At 26.7% G+C, this 21,157-nt stretch overlaps 2 protein-coding genes across 2 annotated transcripts in view; one reads left to right on the top strand and one right to left on the bottom strand.

The window, feature by feature from the left end:
- The window catches only part of LOC122513113 (G protein-coupled receptor kinase 5), a 668,663-nt gene that overhangs the window by 412,198 nt on the left and 235,308 nt on the right, over window positions 1-21,157 (bottom strand). The gene's annotated exons all lie outside the window — the stretch shown is intronic.
- The window catches only part of LOC122513116 (synaptic vesicular amine transporter), an 81,235-nt gene that overhangs the window by 19,158 nt on the left and 40,920 nt on the right, over window positions 1-21,157 (top strand). Inside the window, exons 2-5 of the mRNA XM_043629376.1 lie at window positions 3,476-3,685; window positions 11,545-11,811; window positions 13,803-13,843; window positions 15,193-15,339. Coding sequence (XP_043485311.1) covers window positions 3,476-3,685; window positions 11,545-11,811; window positions 13,803-13,843; window positions 15,193-15,339 — 665 coding nt within the window. The remainder of the gene's footprint in view (window positions 1-3,475; window positions 3,686-11,544; window positions 11,812-13,802; window positions 13,844-15,192; window positions 15,340-21,157) is intronic.

Raw genomic sequence — 21,157 nt, 5'->3', positions numbered from 1 at the left:
ACCTGTCGCATATTATTCTATAAAGGAGTACTACACTGACTGCATAAATCATTTTTCCATTTTTTTCCGTGTTCTTGTAAATTCTTCTATAATTCTAAAAAAACAATTTTGCGTAGCTTAAAAAGTAATTATTTATGAACAGCAAATAAAGTAAATTAAAAAAAATTACTTTAAAATTCAAAGAAGAAGAATGCACTTTAGGAGTTTTTGTTTATTTCTTAAAACGGGTACATAAGAAAATAAAATATATTTAGGAATATATTTAGTTTTAACAAATAAATTAAAAATTATTTTTAAAGCTTTTGAAATAATTAAAATTTATGCTCCGTCTTTGACAGTGGCCAAATAGAACAATAATAAAAAAAACTTGTAAATTTTGAATTAAAAAAATATTTTCCCAAATCAAAATAACTTTTATTATTCTGAGTATAATTTTATTGGAGTGTATGTCTTATAGTTTATTATTTATTCAAAGAAATACATTTGCGTGTTTCTTTCTTTCCCTACTTCTTGAAAAATAGATTCAAGAAACTATAAAAAAAATATTGTGTGCTTTTATAAATAAATAAGTAATTCCACTGAAAGAATATTTAATAATAATAATAGTAATAATGATGATAAAATAATAAAAATGATTCTTTTCATCTTTACACGTAAATATCAATATAAATTACGCATTAAAAAGTAAATTATTTCTTTCTACGGCATTTAATTTATTTAATTATATATATGTGGACGTCCGCATGAAAAGGAACCACTTTGTCCCTTTTCAACTGTTGCAATTCTCATCTGAATAACTTTCCAGAAGAAACAGAGAAATTCGCATTACAATTTTTAATTTCGTTTTTTTTTAAATGAAAATTTCGATATTTCTTAAGATTATTCACAATAAAGTCCCCTAAAAAATTTTTTTACTTCTACTTTCTTTTTTTGCTTCAAATAACTCAATAAAATAACGATCAATCATTAACTTCACAAAAAATCAGGTTTCTTTAATTAAAAAACGCAATTTTCGAAAAGGTACCACTTTGTCGGATGTCCGCTATTTTTTCTTTGTTTCAAAATGGAGGGGGGGGGGGGGGAATTCGAAACCTATTAATTTTTCATCTTAAATGCACCCTGGGGTGAAAAGTTAAATGTATTTTTACATCCCAATGGGAAATGCCAGTGTAGTGCCGATGTTCACCACTGGCTTAGTACTCAGACGATTGTTCGGCGTAGTCTAGCCGAGCCTCGACACTTAGTGCTGGCGCAGTACAGAATTTTTGTTTCGCCAAAGCTTGGACAAGCCACGGCGGCAAGTGCTGGCTGAGTATAGAAAAATTGTTCACAACGCTCTTTGACAACATTGCTTTTTTGACATAAACTTGAAAAAAATTATAAAAAAAGTTTATAAATGTTTATAAATATAAATTTATTGAAAAAAATTAATATTTTACTTTTCAGTTGTTCATTTTTTATTCTTATTAAATTTAATAATAACAATTTAACACAATTGTCTAATTTTGTAAATAATAAATTATTTAAACAAATTAAAATTATAAACAAAATTTAAACTTTAATCTCAATAATAATTTGGTTCCTATTAAAATACTATTATACTTCTTACTATGAATAAAAAATTATTAATAAATTACCACGTAATTTAAGAATTACGTAAAATGTTAAATGCAATAAGTAAAGTAATTTAATTTAATTATTAAAAATTTAGTTTAATTTATTTTATTTCAATTTATAATTTCTAACGTATCCCAATTTCTTTCTCATGTTTGACTCAATAATTGTATGTCTGAATGATACTGATGAGATATTAATACTTTCATGTACACATGTGTCGTTAGCATAGTGGTTAAAGCGTTAGTCTGTTAGTCCGTAGGTTCGATTCCCCTCGTCAGCAATTTTGTTTATTTTCATAGGTTTGCGATATTTCTAGATTCCAATCGTTAGGTACTAAAATATGAAAATCTAATGCACACTTACTGTAATTGTTTATTATTTAATTTTTAAATGTTATAAACAATTTTTTTCTACTTCATTTACTATATCCATTGTTAGTCTCCATCTTTAATACAATTTCTTTAAGAAGAGAAATATTTTATGAATAATAACTATTTATTAATATTATTTACCATTTTGTTGTTAAATAATTTATAATTATGAATTTATGACTAATTAATAACAATACGGCATTTATTGCGGCAATATTCTCAGCCAGCACTGGTCCAGTGCTGCGCCAGCGCTGTCTGGCAGCACTGGCAGGCAGTACTTCGGCAGCGCCAGACGGCGTTATCATCCCAGTGCCATGCCAGTGCTGGCTCTCAGCCTTGCCGCCAGTGCTGCCAGTGCTGGCGCAGTACTACGCCAGTTGTTAATTTCCCATTGGGATGTTGTTAAAAAATTTTTTTTTATTTTTTATTTCTTCTGGGTTTATTTGTTTAAAAATTATTTATTTGACATTGGGCAAGTACTCTGTCAAAAAACAAAACCGTTCACGTGAAATAAACCAAAATTTTTTTTTTTTTTTTAATTTCAATTTATTAACTTTATAACTATTCTAAAGCTTTTGTTAAATAAACAAAGAGCTTTTATTAACTAAATTACTTGTTTACGTATACTTTAACTTATCTACTACTTGACACCTATCAGAAAATAGTTTTAGTAGGCTAAAAATAGAATTATTTGTTAATTAGTCGATTTTTGGAAGACAGGTGAATAAAACACGTTCACTTTTTTAACGACGTCGTTTCGGAGGCACGGTTAGCCACCATCATCAGGTCACTACATTAAAATCTAATTAAAAGTGGTTGCGCTAAACATTACGTCAAAGGCACAAAATTAAATAAATAATTTTGAATCGATATTTTAAATGTTCAAAATTAAAAATCACGAACATGGTTATTGTAAGTGATTAGTCAAACATTCTAAATTTAGAATTTAACATTTTGTCCCAACCATTTAACTTTTCGACCCAGCATGGGTCAAAAAGTTAAAAAAAACAACATTTTCAAAAAAGGACAAAACATGTATCGTATGCGAAAATATCAGAAACTTTTTTATTGAAAGTTGTAGAGGACAAGTTGCCCTACAATATTGATATATAAATATTTGCATCTAAGCGAATTATATTGTCTAAACAAAATCATTTAAGCAAAATTTAACCTTTCGCCCCAGTCTCCCCTATTATAGAGACTTTTCTTCAAAAAATATTGTACCTAGAATATAATATGTTATACAATAAAATATAAATTATGTTATTAAAAAAATATTTTAAAAAAACCTAAATAAAAAATATTAAAACATTTATCTTCAAAAAATTAGAATAAAAGAAAAATTTTGAGAAGGAGAAAGCTTGCAATATATTTGAAATATATTAGACGTAAAAAATTTAAATATACAGTTAATTCAGTTTGAGGTGAAAGATACTTATAATATATAAAATATACAATATAGAATCTAAAGGAAATGTCTTTTTTAGTGCCCATCATTCCGGATTATCTGTACACACTCGAAGGTAATTCAAGTATTGTCAACTCGGAGGATGAAAATGGTCGTGTGGGATTATTGCTAAGCTCGAAAGCGTTTATTCAGTTAATTTTGAATCCTGCGGTGGGAATTTTTATTGGTACCACAGGATACGCCAAGCCATTGTTCTTTGGGAATATCTGCCTACTTATAGCAGCTCTATGTAAGCTACTGATTAACATTGCATTATATTTTCACTACAATTTTTCATCCAACGTATTCTTTCCCATTTTATTCTTTCATTCAAACTTTTTATATTCAAATTTATAATAGTAAAAAATAATAATGAGTTATTCCATTACATTTCGAATAAATTCGTCGATGACTAATTAAAAAAAATAATAATATTTTGCAGGAATGATTTTAAAGGTCTTAGGATCACTGAACAAAAAGAATTTTTTAAATATTGGGTCAGAATTTCTCAAACGGATCACCTAAAACTAAAAAATTTTCTTTTTGAACCAAAATATTTTTTTTTTGACTCTTAATATGGTTAAGAAGAATCCCTAAAAATATTAAGCCAAAAAAATTTTTTTCTAAAAGTTATTAACAATTGAATTTTTTAGTACTGCTAAATTAACAAATTTTTTTCTCGAGTTCCAGTTAACAGATTTAAAATTTAAAATATGGGTTTTTTTGTCTTGAATTGCACTATTCGAATATATTTTTTGTTTTTAAAATTTTTTATTTTTTATAATATTTTACATTATTTGTTTATAAAATGTTAATAAACAAATATGTTCTTCACGTCCTAACAAAAAAATAAAAATTGTATTATATTCCTTAAACTGTGTATAACTGTTTTGAAAAAAATGAGCCTCAATTAGAAAAAAGTTATTAATTAAAAACTGCAGCTGTGTAGAGCTTTACATGACGTTAAACTCGCACCGCGCACATTGGCATTTTTTTACAATTTAATGTTAAAAATTGTCTGGAGCCTACAAATTTTATCGGATTTTGATGGTTTTGGTCTTAAATTAAAGGGGATAAAATTTCTAAGAGATCCCTCTAAACCAATTTTAAACTAATTTAAATATTTATTGTAAAACAAGCATTTAACGTATATTAGGTCGTAAAAACTGTCGCTTTTTCATCTATTAGAATAACTACCCGTGCAGAAAATGCCCCACTTTGCCCTATTTAAAACAGGGTTCTGGTCGGGGCCTCGACAGTTTTCCCTATTAAAATTTTTTTTTTAATAAAATTTTTAGAATTCCTTTTTGTTGTAGAAGCTATTAACAATGAAAGGCAATCATTATTTTAGTTATTTAATAATTTTTTTATTTTAGGGGTTTGACTAGAATTTCTAGCCAGAACCCCAGGTAGGGTGTTATTAGATTTTAGATAGGGTACTGATCAGGGCCTCGACAGTTTTCCTTGTTTAAATAAAGTGTAAAAAAATTAAATCTCTAAAATTACTTTTAATAAAAAATAATGAACAATTGAAGAATACAATTAAAGGGAGTAATTATACTATCGTTTTAATAATTTTTTTATTTTGTGGGTTTCACCAGAATTCCTGGCCAAAACCCCAAGTGAGGTGTTCACTAGACATTAAATAGGGCTCTGATCAGGGCCTCGACAGTTTTCCTCGTTTTAAAAGCATGTAAATAAATTTAATTTTTGAAAAATTAACTTTTTTAAAACAGTAATTTAAGTTAAAAAAGCGTGTTCTCTTAAAACACTTTATAAAATAAATATGGTAATATATTAAAAAAACGAAAATACATATAATTTTTTTTTCTTTAAGTACAATATTATAATAAAATTTACTTATTAATAATAACAACTAAATTATAAATAACGAATAATAATAGTTATTAAATAATTAATTATTATACATTTATTTAAAAATAAGAATTATGAATTTAAAAAATAATAATTAATAAACAATTATTAATAAATTATACTTAATGAATTTTAATAATTATTAATTTATAGCATGAATTTATCATTTGGTTTGTATATATATTATATTATTTTAATAATAATAGGTAATTATTTTATATTATATTAGCTTAAAGTGAGAAAATTATTCGGAGAGATTGTTAAATTTAACACCTTCAATATTTAATAACTACACTATAGTGTAGCCGTACCGATAATTCCCGACGGTATACCGTCGGGAATTATCGGTACGGCTACACGCGCACGGCCCAAAAACATACCAATCTTTAAATCACGATTTTTTTGTAAATACAAATGTAAGAAAATTAACAAATATACCATTCGAAAGATTATTAAATTCTACGATTAATGGTACATAACTGAAAATTTTAATAATTTATACAAAGATTGCAACAATTGACAAATTTGACAAAAAAATTTTAAAAATACAATTTTTTTGAAAATTTTTTCAACCCCTGCACATTTTTTAAAAATTGCAGAAAAAATTTGAAACTTATGTAGGTGTGATCATTAAAGTCTCATCTTTAATTTAAGACCAAAATAATTCAAAAATCTTAATCGGTTAGCGAAATATCATTATAAACGGACCAGCATTTTCAGCCAAAACCCGTTCAAAATCGACTAATTCAATGCAATTGTCAAAAAACATGCTCGGAGGTATATAATGATATCTCACGAACCGAATAAGATTTTTAAACTCTTTTGGTCTTATATTAAAGATGAAATTTAAATGATCACACTTATGTAAGTTTTAAATTTTTTCTACAATTTTTAAAAAATGTGCAGGGGTTGAAAAAATTTCCAAAAAAATTATATTTTTAAAATTTTTTTGTCAAATTTGTCGATTGCTGCAATCTTTGTATAAATTATTAAAATTTTCAGTTATGTACCATTAATTGTAGTATTTAATAATCTTTCGAATGGTATATTTGTTAATTTTCTGACATTTGTATTTACAAAAAAATCGTGATTTAAAGATTGGTATGTTTTTGGGCCGTGCGTGTGCAGCCGTACCGATAATTCCCGACGGTAGTGTAGGTACAAATTTCTGGATCAAAACTAGGGTAATTCCGGGGGAGATGGCCATAATTTTTTAGTAAAAATGATAAAAAAGCGATTTTTGTCTAAACTTTTATTGATAATTAAACATTGAACACTTAGCTTTAAAGTAACGAAAAATAAAATATTTTCATAAAAACAATCTTAAAATTTACATTTTTTAAAAAGTGCATTTGGCCATCTCTTCCGGAATGTCCGGGAGAAATGGACAATACTTATAAATGGTTACTTTTAGCTTAAACTTAATTCTTAATCGTTCAAATTACTTTTCTCTTATTCTGGTCACATTTTAAACATTTATCATGGGATTGAGTGCAGTTTTCATGTAGCCAAAAATTTTAAATACTGCACTGAATCCAATCTTCAATCAATGTCGTTTGATTGGAACTTTCGACTCAACTTACAAATTGATCTCCATCTCTGGTGTCAATTAGATCAATTATTTTTTCCCAGACATTTTTAATTTGTTTTTCTTTAATATTCCTTAAGATTCTAACATTAACATAAAATTTTTTAAATAAAAGTCATAAATGACCATCTTATACCGAATAATACATGACAAAAGTAAACATCAAAATATTAAATAAATAAAATAATTTTTTCTTTTATTTTTTGTATATATCGAAGCGTGGGTTATGCATTACTCAATAAAACTTAAAATTAAAAATTATGTTAAAAAATAACAATATAGTAATAAGAAATCTGAAATTTTAAAACTATTTTAGACCCATGTAAAAAAATTTAGAAGGATTACGCTTACATTTTCATTATTTTTCAAAAACTTGTTGTTTACAGTTATTAGTAGTCACAAAAGGTTAAAGAATAACCAACAACAAGTAATATTTCTTTACAAATTCTATAAAATATTTGAACTGGTCATCTGCTCCGGACTTACCCTATATTTTTTAATATTGAAATCGAATATTTTGTATAATTAATAGTGGATGTTAGTTAATCATATAAATCAATTGTTATCAATTTCCAATTACATTACTCAGTCCGATATTCAGTCAATTATTTTGAGTTTAGACACTAATTGAAAACAAATTTCAATTGATTACCATCAAAATTATTTCAAATTATAATAGAAAAAGTGAAAATAATAATGAATACAAAAATAAAAGTATATTAATAATAATAATAATTAAAATTTTTTAAAGCAATTTTCTTTAATTTTGTTAATTTAAATGATTGATCAAAAATATGTCAATATTGAAAATTTTTCTATTTCCTGAAATAAGCAAGCTCTGATTAACAAGTTACTGTTACTACTAACATCGAAAAACATGTGTTAAAAACGTTACGTCTGATCAAAATGATTTCCTACCACTAAAATAAAAATAAGTTGAAACAATTTCATTAAAATTGTCATTTTTTTCGAATAATTCTCAGAAGAATGCTTCTACTTAAAGTTTTGATGGAAGGTTGTCTCTGACATAACCACAGTTAAATTTATTTTTTTAGTAGTAAACAGCGGTTTCAGTCAGACATCATGTTAAAATTATGGTTTTACATAATAGTAATTGCCGCTTTTTATCTGAAGGCGCAATTTTGTCGCAAGTTACTGCTTATCTTAGTCAGACAACATAGTTAGATACGTTTTTCAGTAGTAAACCACCATTGCAGTCTGACAATAACGACTAAGACTCCTTAACTTACTATCAGTAGTAATGTACGCTTTTAGTCAGACAAAACTATCAAGTCCTATTTAGTAGTACGAGAAGGTAACGTCAGATGTACCTTTTTAATATTAGTCAATATTTTTTCTACACTGTTAACTTAACAGTATTAAATTGCAATGAATTGATACCGTAAAAGAGGTAATTTCGCTCAATTTTTCAATTATTTTTTAAATAACTTCGGGAAACGATAAAAATAAACATTGGCACTGGAAATATTTAATATCTAATTCTTTCTCTTTCCTATTACTGCGTAAAGAAATTGAAATATGTTGCAGAAAACTATTTATAAGCCGTTTTGTTGTGAGTAAATTTACCTTTTAAATAAGGGTAAATTCGCTCATTATTATACCCAATGGGAAGTAAACGATTGGTTCAATAATGGGCCATGCTTGGCGAACTCCGTTCCATTATTGGAACATTAATGGCAACCATCATTGGACCACCAATGGTTTAAACTTGGGATGATCACGCTACTGCCAATGATCGGTAGCCAAGCATCGGGCCAATATTAGTTGCCAAGGAATTGCCAAGGAAACAAAATCGATTTTCAAAAGCTTAATTTTTTATTGGCAGCCAACAAAAAACCAAGGTTTTGAAAATTTATTTTTTTAATTATTAATTAAAATTTATTTTTAAAAAATATATTTTTCAAAAATTTATTTTAAAAAAATACATTTTTTAATAATATATATTTTTTTAAATTAATAGAACATATTAATTTAATTTGTCACCTCTGGTAAAACAAAGATGAAAGACTGATAAATTCCCTCACTTTATATCTCACAGTGGAGGGATGACTGTGAATGTTTTTGCGAGAGAGGAGCAGGTACTTATATAGAGCCAGTGAAACAGGTCACAAGCGAGAAGAAATCACTAGCATGCACTCTGGCGGCGCTTGTCGGAACTGTTTTCTGGCGCGCATGCATATCCTGACATTATCGACACAGCGCTTTGCAACCAACGTTGCGCCACTTCCGACAAGCGCCGCCAGAGTGCATGCTAGTGATTTCTTCTCGCTTGTGACCTGTTACACTGGCTCTATATAAGTACCTGCTCCTCTCTCGCAAAGACATTCACAGTTATCCCTCCACTGTAAGATATAAAGTAAGGGAATTTATCAGTCTTTCATCTTTGTTTTACCAGAGGTGACAAATTAAATTAATATGTTCTATTAATTTAAAAAAATATATATTATTGAAAAATATATTTTTTTAAAATAAATTTTTGAAAAATATATTTTTTAAAAATAAATTTTAATTAATAATTAAAAAAATAAATTTTCAAAACCTTGGTTTTTTGTTAGCTGCCAATAAAAAATCAAGCTTTTGAAAATCGATTTTGTTTCCTTGGAAATTCCTTGGCAACTAATATTGGCCCGATGCTAGGCTACCGATCATTGGCAGTAGCGTGATCATCCCAAGTTTAAACCATTGGTGGTCCAATGATGGTTGCCAATTGTTTTGCCAAGAAAAAACCATTGGGTACCAAGCATGGCCCATTATTGAACCAATCGTTAACATTGGCAACTTCCCGTTGGGTACTGGCAAAATATATTATAATCTGCAAAAATGAAACTAAATATTCTTTGGAAACAATAAAGAAAAAAATTAAGAACAATGTCCAAAGTTTTTGGAATAAATATTTAATATTGTTTTATCAATAAGTAGGTAATTAGATTCAATCATTCAATTAAACGTAGGGGAAGGGTGTACAAGATGATCCCCTGGGGCAAGATGATCCTTTTGAATTTTAGAGAGCCTATTAGCGCCACCTTTTAGGCAAATACGGTAATACGTTGCCAATTACATATCTATGAATCAGTCAAACTGTCATGACAACACGCGTCATTAAAAAAATTCTATTGGAAAAAATAAAAATTTCATACTTTTGATCTAAGGAAAGCTTAACTTTGGGCTTAGATAACTTTTGTTGAAATTCCATGTTTCTTGTACTCACTCAATGGGTGTACAAGATGATCCCCCCTGATTCCTATGTATTTCGTCTCACCTCAAAGTGAATTTTCTAGTATTAATAAAAAATTCAATTTTTCTCGCTTCTTATATGTTTTTAATATGAAAACAAACTTATCTAAAACAAAAAATTGACATCTACATCTATTTCATTAATTTTCTCGTTGTAGACAATGCCTCGTAATTATAAGATAGGAAAACGAATCGTGGTGAGTGGTCAAAAGCGTTTATGGCCTAAATAAAGTATATTCAACATTGATACACTGTTATTCCTTCAATTTAGACTCCTTTTCCAATAATTGGGGTAAGATAACCCTACGGATTATCTTGCCCATACCATGGGGATCGTCTTAGACACCCCGGTGTCCAAGATTATCCTTTTGTAAGGTTTTAGAAAAATTAAATTTAATAGTAAAATATTAATTAGCTGCAAATATGTCAAATCAGAATAGTTAGATAGATTAATTATCTAGTAGTGCGTACAAAAAAAACTCGAATATGTTGATTTTTCTTTGAATAATAGGTTTTTTCCCTTAGGGGGATCATCTCGTACACCTTCCCCCTACTCATAACCATAAAAAATAAGGTTAAGTTTGACAGTTTTGCGCTTTAACAGTTTTAAATTATTTAATTTTCAGTTATAAGAGTACTATCATTAAAAGAAAATCGAATTATAAATTAAAATAATTAACACACTTAAAATATCCAGACCCACGCATCTTTTTTGTAGACTTTTTCCTGAGCGAATTTACACTACAAATTTTAATTTTTTTAAAAAATTGATTTTTTGCAGAATCTATTTATTGCTTTTAGATTTGTGCTTTATGAAAATCATGTTGGAGATACAGGACCCTATTTTATTACCTATTATTATTACCTATTTACCTATTACCTATTTTTTCATAGTACTTGTTCAATATGAAAATTATTCACTTGTGGTTTAAATATAATTTTTATTGAAAGTTACTAATGAATCTGCTGCAAATAAATTTTAAATTAAAGTTTACAATTTATATTAACCAAAATAATTATGCTAATCGAATTTTAAAAAATTAGCCTCTTTTACGGTACCGAAAATGTGGATCAAATCAAAAATTGATCTAATTTATTACCATCAATTTGATCCACTTTATATCGATTTAATACTTTCAAGAAAACTGTGATAATGATAATGTATGTATCATTGAAAGTTACAAAAGTCAAACATATAACTAATGTAAACAGAGAAAAACTTAATTAAAAATATTATAGGTAATACCCAAAATCAATGAAATTTCTCCCAGGAAATAAATAATTACTTCGAACATCTTCTCCTTACTAAATTTAATTTTACAATTCTGTTAAAATTATTATTTCTTTTTTTATTTGTAAAAAAATGTGAATCTCGATTTGATAAACTGCAGTGTTCGCCTTTGGACAAACGTACGAGGTGCTTTTCTTGGCAAGAAGCATTCAAGGCATATCGTCAGCTTGCATCGGAGTGTCAGGAATGTCTTTGTTGGCATCTCAATATCCGGAAGAAGACAGAAGATCAAAGATTATGGGCTTTGTCCTGGGAAGTATTGCCCTTGGTGTACTTCTTGGGTATCCAATGGGCTCAGTTCTTTACGACCTCGAAGGAAAAATTGCCCCATTTTTACTCGTCGCTAGTCTTATTGTCATTTCGATATGTAAGTATCGATCATTTTTGTTGCTTTTCTTTTCCTCCCTTTTTTCTTCGTTTATTCACCCTCTCTTGTTGTCATTATTAATATTATTATTATTAAAAAAAATTTTTATTATTAGGTATTGTAATAATAAATTATAATAATAGTACACTGAGAAAACTGGAGTGTCAAATTCGGAGGTTCAAAAAGTGTATGTTTCCTTTGCTTATGAAGAGAGTTAAATAGTCCTTCTGAAATAAATTTTGAATTGATAATGGAAATCTACTTGTATATTCTCTCCCATTAATTCATGAGGGTTAAAAGTTGCGCAGAAAATGTGTACGATCTGATGCGCGCGAAATTATTTTTCTGACATTTTATGTATTTAATTTAGGGGTTAGGTTGCCATATTTATTCATTTCGCGCCGGATAAGGAAGGGATTTCTCAAGATGGTTAATTTGTCCCTCTGTTATAAACTCATTTTCCCTCCAAGAGAAATGGCACGAATATCTGTTAATGGTGTATTTGAACATTTAGATTGTTATCCAATAGCTAACTATCAAATATCAACGATTTGTCCCTCCAGATGTTTAGTCCAATACTCCAGTTTTCTCAGTGTACACGGAAAAAATTTATAGTCATTTTTACTATAATCTACTTTTATAATGAAATAGTTTTCGAAGTTCATTTGAACGTTTAAGGGCAGATGGAAGAAAAAGTAGTTTTGTAAATTAATTCTCATTTAAAAAGAAAATTCGCGCTTTCGATCAAAAAATTTTCTATTTACTATTCTACTGACAATTAAAAATTATTTTTACCCAAAATACTTTCACTTTCTATTAACAAATTTTTACTTACAATTTCACACAAAAAATTTCACTTCTAAAAGATTCTTAATTTCAATTTTGCCAACAAATTTTCTCTTTTGATTTCACCCAAAATATTTTTCACTTTCAGTTCTACAAAAAATATTTCCACTGTCAATCAAAAACTTTTGATTTTTAATTTCACGAAAAATATTTTTACTTTCACTCAATAAATTTTTAATTTGATTTTTAAGCAAACTATTTTCATTTTCACTCGAAATATTTTAACTTTCACTTTCTATGAAAAAATGTCCACTTACGATTTTACACCAAATTTTTCAATTGAAAGTAAAATGTTTTTTGGAGAAATTGAAAGTGAGAATTTTCTGAGTAGAAGTGAAAATTTTTTAAGTGAAAGTAAAAATTTTTTGTTTGAAAGTGAAAATATTTTGCGTGAAAGTTAAAATTTTTTGGTTTAAATTAAAAGTAAGTTTTGTGTGAAATTGAGATTGACAATTTTTTGAGAGAAAGTGAAAATTTTTTGCTCGAAAGTAGAAATTTTATGAGTGAAAGTGAAAGTTACGTGAACGCACCCCAGAAAAGCACTTTTTTGGAGGGGTTTTCCCCACATGCCTCTAAAACTTTAAGAACAAAAAATCCCATACAGTTTAGATGTTACTTCGTTAATATAGTATAATAGTATAAAAGTTACTTTATAATTTTTTTTTCAATAATAATAATAATAATATTTAACATAACTTTCATTATTAGAAGTTTAATTAGAAAGAAGTGAAAGGTAATTTACAAAATAAGAAAAAATTTAAAAACTTCGTACATAATAGGCAGAAGGTATATTCCGATATATTTTTTTCCTCTTCGTTTTCATTTTCCTTATTTAATTCCTGATCCGATGTTCAATACCTTTCGTCTCTTTAATATTATACTTAAAGCCATTAGAATTGAAATCTCCTTTTCACTTCAACATTTTGTAGAGTTAACTTTATTCCTATTCGAGAAAGAGAGAGAGAGAGAGAGAGTAATCAGATTTTTCAATCTTTAGCTCTGCCTTCTCATTCTGAACACTTTTACTATATTATATTTATTTCCTCTCGCTTAATTAATTTCATATTCTACTGTTAAATATCCCCCTGCTTTTTTATTAATATTTTTATGTAATTGATGAAAAGAAGAATCATCTTAATTCACAGGTCTTCAGATCTTCACTTTAGATTTCGAATCTGATATCCAGGTGATTACTTCCATGGCAATAACGATCATCAAGTATGATACAACTGTCACAATAAATTCTTTATTTTTAAAATAAAAATTTGTTTCTTTAATTTTCTTTATTTTCACTTGTTTTTTTTATTCGCATCGGTAGTTTTATTTGTGATTATCAATAGAGATGCTTTTTCTGTTTTGTAAATTTAACATGAGGTGAATACATGTAAATGACAATAAAAAATACATCAGAATATTCCATTCATATGCTTCAGAAAAAAAAAATTTCTGAATATTCGATCATAAATTTTTTTATATATAATATTAATTCCAAATTTTTTTTAAGTATTTTACAATTATAAATGTTTTAACAATATTCAATACGAATATTCTTGGAGATCATTACGTAATTTCATTTTTACTTTCACTTTCATTCCTACTTTCTCAGATTTTTATTCTCTCATTCATTTTTACTGTCACTCACACTTTGACAGATTTTAATTTTCACCTTCATTTTTACTCTTGCTTTGATAAGTTTTTATTTTCTATTTTATTTTCACTTTGACGGATTTGTATTTTCACTTTCACTATGATAACTTTTTATTTTCATTTTATTCTCTCTTTACACTTTCATTTTCGGCAGAATTTTTTTCAGTTTCATTTGCACTCTCATTTTTAATTTATTATTTTAACTTTCACTTAAACAGATTTTTATATTCATTTTCACTTTGATAGATTTTTATTTTCTCTTTAGTAGAATTTCTTTTGCATTTATTTTTAGTTTCACAGACATAGATTTTCATTTTAAATTACATTTACTCTTCGATATATTTTCACTTTCATTTTCACTCTTTGTATTTAAACTTTAATAGGATTATATTTTTACTTTCATTTTCACTTTGACAGATTTTTATTTTCTCTTTCTATCAAAATGAATGTAGAAATAAAAATCTAACAAAGTGAAAGTAAAAATGAAAATAAAAATCTATTAAAGTGCAAATGAAAATGAAAGTAAAAATAAAAAAAATTTATCAGAATGAAAGTAAAGATGAAAGTGAGAAAATGTTTTTTTCATTTTAATTTTTATTACAAATTATTATATTATAATATTATTTCATTACTGTATTATTAATATAATAATAAAAAAAAAATATTTTCATAAATATTAATTTAATAAGAAAAGATAAAAAAGAAAATTCAAAATTGTGAACTTTTTTAAGGTATTAACAAATATAATTATTAATAATATATACTTACGCAATATTAATAAATTATAAATAAATAAATAACAGCAAATATGAATTATTAATAATAAAAATACAGATTGTCATGTTAAATTAGAAATTTGCATATTTAAAAAAATGAACGATTTTACAGAAAACTGAAAAAAATTCAAGTTGGACGCATATGTTATCAGACACTCGAATTCTTATCATTGCCGGCGCGATTTGGTTCTCGACGTCACCAATGGCAATTTTAGAACCCTGCTTGCCAATTTGGTTAAGGAGTCACATAAAAGCCAAGGTCAGTACCTATAATTTAATACCTATATATAGAAAAAAAATTTCCAGATAAAGCAAATGTCAAATGAAACTTTCTTTTTTACATCATCAAAAAAAGAAAAAAAAAGAAAGTATCTCATTTCTCATAAATATTTTAAAGTTTTTTTATCTCAACAAAATTTCTCGTAAAAAAATCCAAATATATAGATCAACAATTTTTATGTTCAATAACATTTTTTTGTAATAAAACTAAAGGATTTTATATTATATACATATATATATTACTTATTTTTAAAAGTTTTTTTTCTCATGTTAAAATTTCCTCTGCAATGTGCCCTAATTCAAAACATGACTATTTATATTCCATTTATTTACGAATTTCTTTAATTGCAAAATTATTCGAAAAAAATAATAACTTCTTTTTTAAATAAGTATTTAATCATTATTATTTTTCCATAGGAATTAAGATTTTTAAAAACGTCATATTCAAACCTTTTAAAATGCAATAACTTTTAAGAATAGGTATTATTATAAAACATGAAGACATGAATAATAATTAAAGATGTCAGTGTAATAAAATCATTATTTTATATTATAAAAATTATAAGAATATTGTTACTGGGGCGTTCCATGCACAGGGCAAACTTTGAATCATAGATTGTCTTCATAATTTGCCACTTTGTTGACTTAGGGGACATACACAAGTTGTGAATAAAATAGTTTTGCAAAATTTCGATTATTTTGCAAGATATTGTTATTTAAACTTTTAAGTCACTTTTTTCAACAATTTTTATTTCGAAATCTATTATAGTTACAAAAAAATGTTCAATATAAAAATTGTAGGGAATCTATTGAATATTAATAATATTTTATTGGAAAATAAATAATTAATTTATTTAAACAATACATTTTAAATAATTTTTTTTTACCAAAAGTCCTTTTGGGACTTTTTTATTTTTTCTCCAAAAACTATTGAAATAAAAGCTTAAAATGTCCTTAAAAATCCCTGAAAATTTCAGAGAGATGTTTTTTGATATTCGTGAGAAATTAATTTTTGAATTTTGCATTGCACGGTCGTGCCCACGCGCCGAATGTGGCAACGTCGGGCAGTTACTAAGTATTGATATAAAAAAGACTTAAAACATTCAGGATGACAAGTTTAAATGGATATCTTTTTATTTGCAGCCTTTTGTTATTTTTTATTTGTTAATTACAATTTATTATACAATTTTTTACTCAATTCCGCACCAACCAGTTTTTGGCGCTTTTTTAAAAAAATGTTGTATTCCCTATAGCCCTAATCTACATATTGTTGTTCCTTATATAGTTTATTGTAATTTAATGAAATTTGCTATAATAAATGTTTATATAATATCTATTATATTTCGAGTAAAGTCGTCGTCAACTAAATTTAAAAAAATTATAATATTTTGCAGGTATGATTTTGAAGGTATTAGGATCACTAAACAAAAAGAATGTTTTAATATTTATTGTAAACTAATCATCTATTAGAAAGTATTAAAGAGAACACAAAATTTACTATGAAAATGTAAAAAAATTATTGGAACTTATTAAGATTGATTTAATTAATAGAAACAATTAATGATAAGAAATATTAAAAGAAAAATATTATTTTAAAGTTCGCCTGTCAAATAACCTAATTTTGCAAATTTCATTCACTAAATAATTCACTAAATCATTAAATTGAATAAAATCTAACCAAATGTAAAGTATCTGTGATTAACTATTAGTTTTTTTAAGCACTTTTTCCATTTTTCTTTATCAGTATGAAAGAACAAGCAATTAAAATTGGCACTCTGCTTATTTTCACGATTTTCAAATGTAACTAACTGTCTAAGAGAAAAATGAAAATTTACAATTCTTAGACAATATCTAATTGATCACTAAATAGATAGATACACTGGAAAAAAATTCGGTTTGAACCCGAATACTTTTAGAGATAATTTTATTAAATTTAAACTTTTTTGTTTCGTTTAATATATTATCATTAATTGTACCTAACAACTAAATTAAATCAATTTAATAAATTGCAATCATTTTTTTACATTTTCATAGTAAATTATGTGCCTTCTTTAATATTTTCTAATAGATGAAAAAGTGACAATTTTTGAGACCTCATATATACTTTCGATGCTTATTTCACAATAAATATTAAAAACATTTTTTTTGTTTAGTGATCCTAATACTTTTAAAATCATACCTGCAAAATATTATAATTTTTTTAAATTTAGTTGGCGACGACTTTACTCGAAATATACACGGAGGGACCGAGATTTGTAATTTTTGTATAAAATCACACTAGAATTTACTATTTTCACATTGCAACCACCGGAAATAAGGGGACTTTTTGTATTTTTTATTATTTTCTACACTAAGTCACTAATCCGACAAATGTTCACCAAATTAGCAAAGTTTCTTACTATTTCGTCCAATAGTTCCAAACAACTGTAGTAAACTCAGAAATATTGTGTACGTAAAATTAATATAGTCGTTTGTAAATGCAGAAAGAAAGAGTGAAAGAAAAAATACGGATTTTTATCGCCGGTTTCCCGTCAATTCTTTACTAATGGAGGTAAACTGGAAGTATTTTTACATACACAGACACACACACACTTATATATTTGTTGGGTAAATATTTAAAGATACACACATGTTTATTTCACTTATATATGTATAGGCGCGGTTAACTAATACACTAATACACAACTGCACACACGACAACGAATTTCACTGAAAGTATACATCTTTGTTTCCTTATATATTGAATGATGAAAATTTACAGCACTTACGAAAAAGCAGTTTACTTTTAACAACTTATTATAAGACATAGTTCTTGGGACAGGAATAAATGCAAAATTTATTAATTTATAATGGTCAATTTCTGAGATAACGAACGACCTACGTTTCACTTTATATTTACTTATTGTAGATAATATCCAAATTTATTTTACATACGCGAAACATAGTCACTGTCAATGATCGGATGGCATCGGCTCATTTACGGAGATTGACGAAGTTAGCAACCAACAGAAATGCAGGCGCCATATGACTGCACTCGCTAGCCACACTTGCTCAACAAAAATTACTACAGTGGATAGTAGGTTTTAGTGAAAACGAGAACGATCGCGCGCTCCAGCGCGCGCGTTTTTTCTCTTGCGCATTCCTTTTTTTAATATTTTAATTTTTTTAAACAAAAGTACTTACAATGAGAATAATGGCGCAAATATAATAAATGTTTTAAAGAAAAATTGGTGCAACTTCATTCACACTTTGTAAATTATAACGTCTACTATCCATCCCAGGCTTCAATGAAAATAATAATTGCATCTCAGGCTCAATTTCTGCATTATTTTCAGTCATCGTTTTTTTTAATTTCTTCATGCATCATACGGTAGGACTGTGCAAATAGGTTACAATCCCGAAGGGCTGTATCTATTCCATCAACAATATCTCGGTTTAATTAAACATTATTCTTACAACGAATTTCGGAAACTCCGTTTTGATCAACAATAAATAACTGTCCAAATGAAGGAGTATCGTTTCTTTGAGACGCATGCTTATTTCCGAAATCTTTTTTGACCAAATAGTTATTTGATATAAAACTACTTAACTTAAAATTCACATAATATGCACATTATTCGACATAAATTTCATTGCACACTAAAACTATTTAACATAAATATCATTTGTCATAGAATTCATTAAACAGAAATATTATGTTACATAAAACTCAGATAACTTAATTCCCATTTGACATAAAAATTATGAAACATAAATTTCTATTGTCATAAAAATCATTTAACATAAATTTCTTTTGACATAAAACTCATTTAACGTATATTTTATTTGTTATAAAATTCATTTGACATCAATTTCATTGGGCATAAATGTCATTTAACGTAATTCTCATTTGACATAAATACCCAGTAAAAAAACTAATTCAAACGGATTGAAATGAATTAAGATTTTGGTAGAAAGCGGGATTCATTCAAGCTCTTTGTATATTCGATTGAATTCGATTCAATTTGCCTGAAGTTGTGCAAACGAATTCGCATTCGTAAGAAATGACCAAGGCATGCATTGAATTCGTGCTGACGAATTGAAAAAAATTAAAGGCCCCAAAACTTGTCCATTAAATTAGTATGAATAGAAGGTTTGGAAAATCAATACAGTTTGACGAATTCAAGAAAATTTCAGCATAGCTCCAATTCGTATTTGTCACAAAGCGGGATTCACTGAAACTCTTTGTGAATTCTTTTTAATTTATTTCAATTAGTTTTTGTTTACTGGGTATCATTAGACATAAAATTAGCTTGACATAAATTTCATTTGACGTGAATATCATTTAACATAATTATTATTTAACGTAAAATTAAATTTATATAAATTTCATTTAGCATAAATTCCATTTAACATAATTCTTATTTGACATAAAATATACTAGACATAAATTTCATTTGGTATAAATCTCATTTAACATAATTTTCATTTGACATAAAGTTCACTTGATATCAATTTCATTTGACAGATAAGTCATTACACATAATTCTTATTTGACATAAAATTCAGATGTCATAGATTTCATTTTACATAAAGATCATTTGATCTAGAAATATAGGCGCGAATTTCAAAATTGGCGAATCACAATGTTGTTGATAATATCTAATTGGTTACTTTTAAAATTGGCGCCAATATTTTTATGTAAAATGTAATTTGTGTGAAATGATTTTTATGTCAAATGAGAATTTTGTTAAATGACTTTTATGACAAATGAGAATTGTGTTAAATGTCTTTTATATCAAATGAACTTTATGTCAAATGAAAATTATGTTAAATGGGATTTACTCCAAATGAAATTTATGTCAAGTAAATTTTATGTCAAATGAGAATTATGTTAAATGGTATTTATGCTAAATAAAATTTATATAAATTTAATTTTACGTTAAATAATAATTATGTTAAATGATATTCACGTCAAATGAAATTTATGTCAAGCTAATTTTATGTCTAATGATATTTATGTCAATTGAGAATTACGTTAAATGACATTTATGCCAAATGAAATTTATGTCAAATGAATTTTATAAAAAATAAAATTTACGTTAAATGAGTTTTATGTCAAAAGAAATTTATGTTAAATGATTTTTATGTCAATAGAAATTTATGTTACATAATTTTATGTCAAATGGGAAGTAAGTTATCTGAGTTTTATGTAACATAATATTTCTGTTTAATGAATTCTATGACAAATGATATTCATGTTAAATGGTTTTTGTGTGCATAGAAAATTTATGTCAAATAATGTGCATATTATGTGAATTTTAAGTTAAGTAGTTTTATATCAAATAACTATTTGGTCAAAAAAGATTTCGGGAATAAGCATGCGTCTCGTTTCTTTCTGCATACAAAGATGTATTCATTTGATAATAAACCTGACCATGTATTTTGAAACAATATGGTCCTGGTCGTCTATTGTTAAAATTAACTAAGTTAGCGTTGAAAGAAGCAAAACCAAATGAATTATTGTAAGGTCGTATATATTATGAAGAAAATGCCCAGATAATTCGTGGGTGCCATCAAATAAATTTTGTAATATGAGTGGAGGAGCAGGTAGATCTTTAAGAATGACTTCGCCATGTTTACAACAATCATGAAATGAATTTTTTTATAAGATACTCTTTCTGCTTGGAAATGTTTAGCATTACAATGCTCGCATGAAATGTTCATCGCACCAGCAAAATGTTCTTCTATATGCGAGACTGAAATACTGTCAGAGAAATTTTAATTCTGTACAGAATTCCGTTTTATTTGGCGATGAG

This window comes from Leptopilina heterotoma, unplaced genomic scaffold (assembly GCF_015476425.1).
Source record: "Leptopilina heterotoma isolate Lh14 unplaced genomic scaffold, ASM1547642v1 Lhet_134, whole genome shotgun sequence".
Lineage (NCBI taxonomy): Eukaryota > Metazoa > Arthropoda > Insecta > Hymenoptera > Figitidae > Leptopilina > Leptopilina heterotoma.
This window is presented reverse-complemented; position numbering and strand designations above follow the sequence as displayed.